General features: G+C 32.2%; 1 protein-coding gene across 2 annotated transcripts in view; it reads left to right on the top strand.

Annotated features, from left to right (window-relative positions):
• Positions 1-13,187, top strand: part of ETNK1 (ethanolamine kinase 1) — a 65,509-nt gene that overhangs the window by 35,576 nt on the left and 16,746 nt on the right. The window contains exons 4-6 of one of the 2 annotated variants that reach the window (XM_009425734.5): positions 331-473; positions 10,552-10,635; positions 12,772-12,932. In XM_009425734.5, coding sequence (XP_009424009.1) covers positions 331-473; positions 10,552-10,635; positions 12,772-12,932 — 388 coding nt within the window. The remainder of the gene's footprint in view (positions 1-330; positions 474-10,551; positions 10,636-12,771; positions 12,933-13,187) is intronic. The other variant, XM_016923813.4, reaches the window with a different exon arrangement.

Genomic DNA, 13,187 nt, shown 5'->3' with positions numbered 1-13,187 from the left:
TAAAACTGACATAAATGTAAATTACTTAGAATAGTACTTAGTAATTGTTAACTATTACCTATATATGTTACTTAGAAACCCAAGTTTTTAGTGAGTTTTTTAACTTTTGTCCTACATTTTAATTGCTGCTCAGTTTCTTCTATTCATGTCTAAACTTACTATATAGGTTTTCTTTATTCTAACTTTTGAAATAGAATAATTGGTCTGTTGTTTGAATTCAGCAGTATGTGCGATTAAATTGAAGGGATTTATTCAAAATAGATTTTAATCCTTAATCAAACTTGAAAAAAATGTCACACAAGATATAACTCTTCTTTTTAAAACTAAAAGGTTCCTAAGTGATATCCCAAGCTCTCAGATTCTCCAGGAAGAGATGACTTGGATGAAGGAGATTCTTTCCAACCTGGGCTCACCTGTTGTGCTTTGCCATAATGACCTATTGTGTAAGAATATAATCTACAATGAGAAACAAGGTAGGTATTTGACCTTAGCAGTAAGTAAAATTGATTTCTTTTATGTTCTTAATGGTCATTTTATCTCTATATCAACAAAATAAATTCAAATGCAAGGAGTAAGAGCGTGCATGAAACCTTTAAAGATTTTCTTTTAGTTTATCAAGTTACGGTAACTGTGAAATTTAGGATATATATTCTTTTTATATTTGTATAAAATATGTTTTTTAGAATTGGTTAGAAACAGTTTGTGATTTCCATGGGATTTTTAGGTATAAAATGATGAAATGATTTGTTTATAAATTTAATTGCAAAACTTATTTGGTTATTCATGAGTTGAACATGTACCTGCTTGTAATGGGGGATGTGGAAAATCAACAAATTGACATTAAACTGCTTTATAAATAGAAAAATTTTCTCACAGTGTTGGGAAGGACAACAGTATTAAAAACAAATGTGTCTCCAGGTTTCTCATTATCTAGTTATTGTTGATTTGTTAGATATTTTGATACTAAGGAGAGAGCTACAGATGGAGGAGATATTATTTGTAGTTGCTCAAATTTATATCTACTAAAGTAATCAAGAAACCTTGGTAGATAATTTCAACATTTTTTGAGGTAGACTGATACTTTTTGGTGAAATGTTTTTGTGTTCATATTTGTACACTGTATTCAATTTCTGTTTTCACATTTAAGAACCACTCGGTTGTATTATATTACTGGGTAAAGTGGTTTGAGGTTTGGTTGCTAAATGATAGATGCCCTTCAATGCTAAATTGAAATTTAAAAATAAAATTTTGGTTGAAGGAGTCTTACTAACTTAAAAAATGTTTTTGAAACTGTTTTCATTTTATAGGAAACTAGTTCCCCGCCCCCCCCCCCCTTTTTTTTTTCTTTTTTGAGATGGAATTTCACTCTTGTCACCCAGGCTGGAGTGCAATGGCATAATCTCAGCTCACTGTAACTTCCGCCTCCCAAGTTCAAGTGATTCTTCTGCCTCAGCCTCCTGAATAGTTGGGATTACAGGTGCACATCACCATGCTCGGCTAATTTTTGTATTTTTTTTTTTTTTTTTTTTTTTTTAGAAGAGATAGAGTTTCACCATGTTGGCCAGGCTGGTCTCGAACTCCTGACCCCAGGTGATCCGCCCACCTTGGCCTCCCAAAGCGCTGGGATTACAGGTGTGAGCCACTGAGCCTGGCCTTTCCTTTTTTTTTTTTTTTTTTTTTTAAGTGACTGGATCTCAGTATGTCACCCAGGCCTGGAATGCAGTGGTGTAATCATGGCTCACTGCAGCCTTCAACTCTTGGGCTCAAGCAGTCCTCCTGCCCCAGTCCCCTGAGTAGCTGGGACTACAGGTACATGCCATCATACCTGACTAATTTCAAAATTTGTTTTTGTGGAGATGGAATCTTGCTCTGTTGCCCAGGCTGGTTTTGAATTTGTGGCCTCAAGTGATCCTCCTGCCTTGGCCTCCTAAAGTGCTGGGATTACTGGCGTGAGCCACTGTGCCTGGCCTGGAAACCAGTTTTTGAAGATAGTTATTACAGTTGGAAGAGCTGATTTTGAATCAAAATTGTGCTGTTGTAAATATAGTAAAGCCTAAGAATTCACATTAGCATGGTCATAATTATATTAAATTACCGTTTATGACCCTTCTTAGAGTGTAAAGTGGGACTATTCAAATACAAATGTTGATAGATATAGCTGACTTTCACTTTAAGAAAACCAAAGGTACACTGTCAAGAGTGGTAGGCTTAAGCACATATTGCCAAAAATATATTTGAGAATTTTTTGTTTGATATTTCAATGTCGATTAGAGATTCTATTTTTCAAAAACATACTGAGCTAACATTTTTGTTTTGAATCATCTTGAAATGCTTGTGTGGAATCATTTTTAAAATTTCGAGCATACCCTAAAACATTAAGTACTTGACAGTGTCCTTTAATGTCTTATTGTCTGTTATATATAATTATCATAGTACGTATGCACTACATTATATACTGGTAACCAAATCTCAATGCCATTTGTGAGACTAGAGCATTAGTTACGCATTAAAGCAGTGTATGAGCTTGTAAATTCAGTGCAGGACCTAATAACACATTTTATATAATGGAATTTCAAGTGAGGGACTTCATCTTACATTTGAAGTGGACACTCAGCTTTATTTTTAACTGCAAGTTGATCAAAGAGAATCTGTTATTTCCTTTAGAATATAATTTTAAACTTTCATATTTTTATTTTTGTAAGTTTCTTTTGCATATTCATTTCACAGAACAAAACTTGTTTATAAAACCAAAAAATAAGGGACCAAAAAAATCAGATTACTTTGTCTTGGGTGTTAAAAAATACATTTTCACTTTTTTATTTAAGTGGTCACTTATCTCTAAACTATTGATCAGTTATGTGAAAAGTTCCCATGTTTTCACATAAAATCTTTATTCAGTTTGGCTTTAAGAATGCAAGGTTGTCATTTGTTTTTGTGCCAAGTTACTTGAATTATACTTTTGTGTCTAATTTTCCTTTCACAGAAAAATTTTACAGCTGTACAGATGAACTATTTTGATACATTTTTTAGAATTTGCCTTTTTTATTGAAGTCTAGTTTGTATCATTTGTTTTTTCTTTGTCTTTGTGGTTATGTATGTGTCTTAGTTACAGAAATGTTCTGTTTTTTTTTTTCTCTCTCCTTACCAGTGGTTTTATAATGTTCATTAGGAAGGCTGGTTTTGATCCCATAGTATCCGTTTAAAAGAGTAATTTCTATGTGATTACTTCAAACATAAGCATTAAGAAATATGGTTAGAATGTTCAAATAAAAATCTAAAACTAAAGTATGACAAGAAGCTTACTTAACCTAGTCTTTAGTGTTACGTTTCAAATTAGGAGCTAATGGTTTTAAGGTAATTTAACTATATGACATATTTGAGTGTTTACTATAAGTAGAAGATGCCATGCCTTATACTTAAAAAGTATGAATTATATTATTTAATAAATTTAGTAGTCAAAAATAGTCAATATTGAGTAAATGTAATATGCAAACTAGTTATATGTTTGCATTTAATATGCAAATAATATAATATGCATATAATATAACTAGTAGGTATGTTCGCATATTAAATGCAAGCATCTAACTAGTAGATATAGGACTTAATTAACAGATATGACATGATGATTCAGTTCACTAAAAGTGGAACTTTTAGTTTCTATCTTAACTATAACTTGAGAGATTAATTTAGATTAATTTAGAATTAAAATGTGTATGTATATGGGTATATGTATAAGTAACATATTTATACACAAGGCACACATACTATGAGCACCCTGCAATTTGTAGGCATTTTTACATGTGAATGTTATTGGAACTGGTAGGCATCACAGGAAGAAATTTTATATATTTGAGATTGTAGCATAGCATTAACACTTATGGCAGCAATTTTGAAAAGGTTAATTAAAGATATAGACTGCAGTTATTTACCTTCTTTAGTTGCCTTATTATAGCATATAAATGCCATGTTGAGTCTTTTGAGATTAAGATAATTTCCATATAGAATAAATGATTAAGCTGCATATTCACAAACATGTTTGATTTTTTATTACTTCTTAAGTCATTCATATGACTTGAGCTCCAGGTTTCATTATTGTGTACCCAACTTTGAGATACCAATAGATAAAACGTAATAAGATGAAAGCCAGGGGACTGGCCTTGGAATCATCAAGCTCAGTATTTGTCTGCAGTATGTTTCAGACCCTTAATTTCTCAGAAGTACAAATTTTAGGCAAACTTCATAAATTTATACTGGATTATCTTGATGTCTGTACATATATGTTTAAACCATAGTAACTTAGATTTTGTACTAGAAAATCTCTAACTCTTAAAAGCAGATATATTTATAGCTTAGTTACTATCAAGAGAAGTCAGAAAGAGTATAGATTTTGGAACTAAACACATTCGAGTTTAGATCCCTACCCAGTTACTTACAGAAATAAGTAGTATTAGACATTTTGTTTTATCTCTTTATGTCTTTATGTAAACACAGACTGTTCTTGACAGTTTACATCAGAATCACCTATGGTACTTGGGAAAAAATTTGGATTTCTTGTCCCCACCCATGACCAATTACAAAATAATTTTTATAGATAGGCTTAGAAATTTTATGTTTAACAGATTCTGAGGCAGTTTTTGTACTATTGATAGTCTAGAACTTTAGTTTGCTTTATTTGTAACTTAGAGACAATATCTACTTCAGATGGATGCTGACAAGATTTTAGATCATGCATATAAAATATATAGCACTGGACCAAGGACTTAGCAGCTCTTAGTTGTAGCTATTATACTAACATAGGGGTTGGCAAACATTTTCTGTAAGGGGCTATGTAGTACAACTTTTAGGCATTGTGGGCTGGATAGTCTCCATTGCAACATTTCAGCTGTGTGTTGAGGCATGAACACAGCCATAGACAATACATGAGTGAGCTGTGTTCCAATAAAACTTTATTTCCAAAAATAGGTGGTGGATTGGATTTGGGCTGAAGGTACATGGTTTGCCAACCCTGTATTATGTTTATAGCATTTGTTTTACAAAATATACCTGATTCTGAAAAAATGAAAAATGGTTACTATAGGCTAGATAGTAGGTAGTTAAGTCCTATAACTACTAGTAGGTAGTTATAGGACTTAATTAACAGATAGATATTATGTGACAATTCAGTTTAAGTGCAACTTTCAGTTTCTATCTTAACTATAACTTGAGAGATTAATTTAGAATTACAAATGTGTGTATATATATATATGAGCATATGTATACATAACATATTTACACACAAGGCACACATACTATGAGCACCCTGCAGTTTGTAGGCATTTTTACATGCGAATGTTATTGGAACTGATAGGCATCACGGGAAGAAATTTTGCCTCTGCCTGCTCTCACCATGTCAGTTGACAGGACTCAGGACATGGGAGAAGAGTGAGCTTCCTTTCTGAAGTTGATGGTAGCTGTCAAGATTTTTGAAAAGTTAGTGCCAGGAATTAGGTGATTGGTAAGCAGCGGCCCATTCCTTGCCTTCAGTGAAATGACATCCTGAAAAGGTAAGAAAAGAATACTTAATGATATGGTGATAGAATTTGATATATAATAAGGAAACCAAAAGCAGCGGTTCTTGCTCTAGAACTATAGGAATTATCAGTCATCTTTTAAATCAATCATTAATTTAATAGACTTTATATTAAGCAGAATAAATTGTAATATTGCCTATGACTAACTTCAAATCTAATATTTTAATTTCAACTAATCATTTAACTACTGACATCAAGAAATTACTAAAGCTGTTGAGATTTCTATCTCATGTCTTGATGTTCTCTCAGAATGTTTATTGGTCTCATGACTTTTGGTGACTTTCATTTCTCCTCCTGTCCCCATTTCTTCATAAAAGCTCATGTAAATACCTAATATTTAACTTTAAATTTCAGTAATGGCAATCACTGTTTATTTTCTCTGTCAGCAAAATACAAGAAGCTGATTTACAGCTGTTTAAGGAAATACAAATGAGTGGAAGAAAAGGAAAGCTTTTTCTGGGAATTAAAGAGTAAATCAGGTTTTGTTTTATTTTGCTTTGTTTTAAGAGTTCTATACAATATAAATAGAAAATGGGTGAGTCCCCATAGTCACTTGTTTGGCTCTAAATCTTATCCACTCTATTATTACTCCTGAGAAAGCTTTGTAGTTGTCATGTTACTCATGTTTTAATGACTGAGAAGAGTTTTTTCGTTGGTACTTTTTAAAAATTTAAATAAATACAAATTGATTTTTGTGTTTGGTAAACTATGTTTTCTAGGGTGGTGTTTTTAAATGTAGTTTAATTTTTAACTCTGTTTTAATTTGTATTCTCAACCACTAGTTAGCAGAAAATAAAATATCTGTAAGTCAGATAATAAAAAACTTAAATGAACTGTAAAAACCTGAAGTTATGAAGAAAGAGTGACCTAATATAGGTACTAGTTTGTTTGTTTGTTTTTTCATTCATGCATTCTGGCCCACTGTGTTCAGTCTTGTACTTGAATAAAAATGTCAGAAACACCACACTTTTTTCTTTAGTTTTTCATGGTTTTTTGTCTTTTCCCCTCCCCCAGCAAATGTGTTATTGTGTGTCAGCATTTTCTGCAAACTTCATTTTTTCTACTAGCATTTAAATATTTCCTGTGTCCTAGGGATTGCTCTGTGGATTGCAGGATAAAAGAGGAAAGGGACCCTAGTGCCCCTCCAGGAGGCTGTGTATCTTGTAGTGGAGGAGTCCAATCACTGAACAGATACTTACATTTAGAATGATGAGTGCTCTGGTGAAGGGGTACAGAGTACTACAGGACACCAGCGTGAAGATTAAAGGGAAAGTGTTTCAGACTAGAATACTCCCTGTCTTTTTCTGTATAAAATAGAAAACATTTTGCTAACATTAGTAGGATTATAGTTACTTTTCGTATTGTTCTCTTCGAACCTGCCTAACATTGCAGAGCAAGTAGGGTGAGTTGGAAAGATTTTTCAGGTTCTCATATTGACTATTTTGCTTTTCATTTTTATTCCTTTCTCCTAACAACAAAATAAAGGAATTCAGACAAACATGTCATGTGATAATTATATAGCCTTGGGTAATACATTATTATTTTTTAGTTTTAAAGTACTTTAAAAATTGGCAGAGTATTTTTAGTATACTAAGATTTGAACAGTTTAACCAGTAGTGTGGGGATTTGATTACTCTGATAAAGATATGCAAGAAATAAAGTAATAAAAGACAAAATGTAGGTTTGGAAAATTCAAATTGTAGTTTTATCCATTAATCATATACTTTACCCATTATGTGCTTGTCATTGTGATAATTACATAAAGATAAATAAAATAACACACCTAGCCCTTAAAGTAGTAGTTCTTTACTTTTTAAAGGTCAGGGGTCCCTTGAGAATCTGAAAAATTGAGAATCTCTTCCTAAGAAAGTACACATACACATAAAATTTTAGGGAATATTCTAATTGTCTTTTCATCCTTGAAACCCCAATTAAAAATTCATGTCTTAAAGAACTGAGAAGATGATCATGCTATATGAGCTAGTTAATTATTAATGCTGATGTGGATATTTGTTTAAATAAAGCGAAATTTTAGAAATCAGAAGTTAAATTTATAGAAGGAAAAAGTATATTTTCTGTTGTTAGGAAAGCATTTTCCAGTAATTTGATTTTTCTGGCACCCTAACTAAGGGAAGTTGGCTTTTTAAATTTTACTTTGTTGCAGAAGATTAAATTTAAGGTTGAGTTCCACTTTGTTTGCAATAGTTTGAAAAAGAATAGTTAATGCAGATTTTTTTTTTAAATTTTTTTCCTTTTAAGCTTTGTGTCTTGTACAATGTGAGTTTGCCAAATTTTCTTCATCTGCTACAGATTAGGTATGCCATTGTTGCTGCCATGTGGCGGCGCACCCCGTGCTTCTTAAACGCACTGACTGGAGGTTTATCGCATCACTTGTTCACATGCACGGAGCCTGGTAACAGCCTCATCTGTATCTTGTTAGCTTCATTTTCTTATTTTTAAAATTTCATTATTTATAAACTCAACATAGCATTTAAAAATAAAGGCTAGTTTTAATTAATTAATGTTACTACAAAAAGTCATTGCTAAAATTTTCATAGTGAAACAGATTTTAACTTTTGTTAAAATGTGCTATGCTTTAATTAAATTGTATTTACTCTACAAGCAGGGATGTTTTACCTGCCATTTTAACTGTATTTGCCAAATTCTAAATATAATTTTGAAAATTGAAATTGAAGCTTATGTTTATGTGGCAAAAGTAAGCTTCAGGACTGGGCTGTGTATTTTTATTGGCATGTAACAGTTAATATGAGCTCTACAAGAATTTGTTTTTAAGGAGCTAAAGCTATCAACAGCTGCAGATTTAAAAAATTATATATTAAAACTGTTAGGTTAGCTCAGTTGTACAACTTAGTGAATCTTGTATCCTGAGTTTCTGAAGGCTGGTGGATAGGTATCTCTGAAATCATTGTGTTTTAGTCTTTTTACTGATAGTTTTGTATAGGGAATTCATCTTCTCTTTTAAAATAACTTTTTTCCTTTAATTTATTTCTATTACTTATCGTACATAAATTTTAAAATAAAAAAATAAAAGAAAAAAAGTCACTTGTCTATCACCTGTTAATAGTTTAAACATTTTGGTTTATTTCCATTCATCCTTCCCCCCCATGCATTATTTACATATTTTTTTTCTCTGTAGGAATATTTTAATTTGGATCACAGTTTACTACTTAGTATCTCCTTTTCATGACATTTGTAATTTCCCTGGTCATTATTTTTGAAAATGAGATTTCTTCATGGTTTTATTTCATTTTATTTTCATGCCTGTGAGTATTTTATCATGATGGTTGTCTTCATTCTCCTACTCCCAATGATTCCTAGAAAAGAAACTTTAAAACATGTTTCTACTTCCCATTCTGCAGTTTAGTAAAATGATTTGGTTAACTCTTAAAACTTTTTGTGGAATAATGTTCTGTGAATTCAAGTATACAAGGCAGGAGGATCACTTCAGGCCAGGAGTTCCATACCAGCTTGGGCAACATAGCAAGACCCCGTCTCTACAAAAAACAAAAAGAGAAAAAAATATATAATACTTGAGGTAGTTGAATTGCCGTGATTTATTGTCACCAATATTTTTAAATCTTATATTTATTATAATAATACACATTACATTTTTATAACTGGGTTATAACATTGATTATTCTCACTTATTCTAGATGTGACTTATTTAAATAAGTTTAGAATTATATATTAAATACAATTATATTAAAAACATTTTTGCTTTTATGTAAAACACTATTTGCCATGACATTTTTTGTCACGTAATTTTGTTTTTCTTTGTGTTTGAATATGATCAAATACTTCCCAAAATTAAACTTACAAATGTATATCAACATATTATAATTCAAAAGCTGTTTTTATTTGGGAAATAAATAACAATGTGTAAAGACCGGGAATTTGTTCTCCTACCTAAGCCTGATGATTAAAAGACAGTGTAACTATGCAGGTGTTAAACATTTTCTATATTCTTACAGCCATCTCTGTTCATATATCCATTTTTAACTCCACGCCCCTGTAAGCCTTTGAGTTTGTGATCCCTGGTGAAGACAGTGACCCACATTGATTTTTTTTTTTTAAGGTTTCTCTCTCTCTTTTTTGCTTTTTCTCTCGAATATAGGACCTATATCTTTGTTAAGGCAAATCCTTTATAATATTCATTACTCAAAAGTTAAAAGTTCCTGAGTAGTAGTATGAAAGAACTAGATTATCTTTGGAGAGTTATAATGACATGCCTATATATGTAGCAGTAATTTAGAATAGGCATCTATTTAGCTTATGTGAAAATTTCTCACGTTTATAAACGTTAAAAGAAACCATACTTTTGCTTTTTGTAAGATAAAACCACCACCTTATTGCACCTTAATGCTGCTCAGATATGGAAACCTTAGTTAGGTAGTATTACAGGAAAATGTAAGCATATGATAGCAACTAACTTCTTGTTAGTGATCTTACATTGCTCAGCAAGTATAGCATTATTGCAAGATTTACAGAATTCAGGTCTTTAAAAGTTTATATTTTATTTCCATATGTAGATAAACTTGTCAGTTTACTGTTGGAGTATCATAAAGTTTTTGTTAAAATTACACAGATTATTAGTAATTTCCAAAGATAAAAATTATGTTTCTAATTAAACTTGAATTTTTAAGTAACTGATGCCCCCATGTGGCAAAGGATTTATTTTGCTTTTGCTTAAACTTGGAGAATGACTGTCTTTTCATTTTTCTTTAAAAAAGTGGACATTAGTGTTTATAAAGAAGCTGTTGACCAAGAGACATAATTTGAATTTTGTAAAGCTCATTGCCATAAAATTCACAGCCCCTTACCCTGTATTGTCTCACAAGTGCATGTAATCAAGCACGTACAATGAGACAAAATATTGGAAGCTATTTAATTACAAATAGCATAGGGATTTTCTGATCTTATATGTGATTTCTTAATGTCTTTGTTTTTGTGTCTCACATAGGTGATGTACAGTTCATTGATTATGAATATTCTGGATACAACTACCTGGCATATGATATTGGAAATCATTTCAATGAATTTGCAGGTATAACTAATGGAGTAACTTATTTAGCTTTGAAATGATATTTTCAGAATATTTCATTCTTTTTTTAAAGTAGATAAACCGTGAGCAGGAGCAACATTTTCCCACGTGTTGTTGACCGTTTTTCTTTGCTTTTATTTATCACTGGAAGAAAGCAGAGATGACCAAAATTTCTTCCTTAATTGCTATCAGAAAGTAATAGGTGGCCGGGCGCGGTGGCTCACGCCTGTAATCCCAGCACTTTGGGAGGCCGAGGTGGGCGGATCACGAGGTCAGGAGATTGAGACCATCCTGGCTAACACGGTGAAACCCCGTTTCTACTAAAAATACAAAAAAATTAGCCGGGCGTTGTGGTGGGCGCCTGTAGTCCCAGCTACTTGGGAGGCTGAGGCAGGAGAATGGCGTGAACCCGGGAGGCAGAGTTTGCAGTGAGCCGAGATCGCGCTACTGCACTCCAGCCTGGGCGATAGAGCAAGACTCCATCTCATTTAAAAAAAAAAAAAAAAGTAATAGGAGAAAAATAATGATTGTGGCTTCTGTTGAGATCAGACATAGCATAAGGTGCTTCATAAATCTTACCTCATTTTTTTCTCCACAGCAGCCCTACAATGTAATACTCGCAGTTTACATATCAAGAAAGAAACTCACCAAGGTCACAGTAAAATACAGAGAACTAAGATTTGAAGCTAATTTTTAAGCATTTAAAAAGCCTTTGCTGTTTCCATTGTAAACTGGGGCTTTTGGAATATTAGTTCACTAAAAAGTTCAATAACCTTTTTTGACTTTGTCTATGAATATTGAAAAGTTGGTCATTTTTACCCCTATTAATTTATAATTACTTAAATTAAAATTACTAGTTTTTTAAATGTAAGTGGGAAGAATTTAAAATCCATTTTATCACTCTTTATTTAGAAACACGAAATGCTCTAAGAACTAAAGATTAGAACATACCCCAGAATGGTTTATACCTAGTAGGAATTTTTTATTGTTGAATTTATATTTGTGTAAGTTTATGTATTTATATATTTTTATATACTTCAGATTACCAGACTGGGAAATACTCTGGGAAAAAATTTTAATTTGGTGTTTCCAGTTATTTTGGACTACCAAGCTTATCATATACATATAAGCTGTACATATTTTTACGTATCTCATCTATGGAAGGGGAACTAGCTGTGCATATAATAAAATATTACCATGTTAGTAATATAGACGGCCACTGCCGTGGATATGAAATAGAAAACTCCAGTGATCTTCTAATGATTTTGTGGACAAAAAAAGTGAGCTAAACCTTGTGAGTTAGGTAGAATTTGGATGTGCAAACTAAAGAGAAGGAAAGCGGAAAAACCTCTAAGATGAACTACTTACTTTTATAGGATATAGAATTCATGAAGGAGACTACAGAGTTATAGGACTAGTGAGGTAGATTTAGACCAACTTCTAAAGAACCTTGGATGGCAAGATAGTATGAACTTTGTCTTCTAGGTTAGTATTTTCCAAACTATAGATCATGAAGTTAAATTTGTGGGGTAATGACTTTTTTTTTTTGCAAGGAATGGAAAAGAGAAACAAAATCTCAGAGTTGGAAAATGTTGTTGGGATAAATACTGTTTTGTGAAATGTAGTATCAGCTGGTTCTATGTATAAGGTCTCAAAAAAAATGTATTCTTGGTTGCAGTGAGCCGAAATCATGCCACTGCACTCCAGCCTGGGTGACTGAACGAGATTCCGTCTCCAAGAAAAAAAGTATTCTTACCATGAGTCATGGTTTGAAAAGTTTTATAGCCACACTTTGAGGTAGTGCTCCAAATGTCAGCATGCTTAAGAATTTCCTGGGTTGCTTCCTAAAATGCATAGTTTGGGTTTGTGATGCAGCTGGTTCAAGCTATAAACTTTGAGGAAAAATTGAAGCTATGAGAATTGGTTTGGTGATCAACAGTAATGTGCCTTAGTGTTTAAGCTGAAATACAGAATGATTGGTTTATTATTTTAATAAATGCTTTTTACTTAACATGCAGTATTCCAGCCAAAATGGAACTTTTCATTTTTTATGAAAAAATGGTGGTTTTAGGGATTATTAAGGTATGCGGAAGAGTTTATGTTTTAAAATTTTTGAGTGTATTTTTTTTTCTTCTAAAGGTGTGAGTGATGTAGACTATAGTCTGTATCCAGATAGAGAACTACAGAGTCAGTGGCTGCGTGCTTACCTTGAAGCTTACAAAGAATTTAAGGGCTTTGGGACTGAAGTTACTGAAAAGGAGGTAGAAATACTCTTCATTCAGGTCAATCAGTTTGCATTGGTAAGTTTAAATGTACACAATTAATGAAAGGTTCTTACTGTAATTGAAAATGCTTCTAAATTTTCATCATTTTAGACAATTTCCTATTTTAAGTTTTGTGAATTTTTGTTCAAAATAATGTAAATACATGACCATTTACAGTATGCATTATCCCATTGCATTGGTTTTAAGGACAAAAATTTTGTTTCATTTCCTGCTATATCCCCATCCCCTAGAACAATGCCTGGCCATATGATAGGTACTCAGTAATTATTT

Source organism: Pan troglodytes, chromosome 10 (assembly GCF_028858775.2).
Source record: "Pan troglodytes isolate AG18354 chromosome 10, NHGRI_mPanTro3-v2.0_pri, whole genome shotgun sequence".
In the NCBI taxonomy this organism is placed as follows: Eukaryota; Metazoa; Chordata; class Mammalia; order Primates; family Hominidae; genus Pan; species Pan troglodytes.
This window is presented reverse-complemented; position numbering and strand designations above follow the sequence as displayed.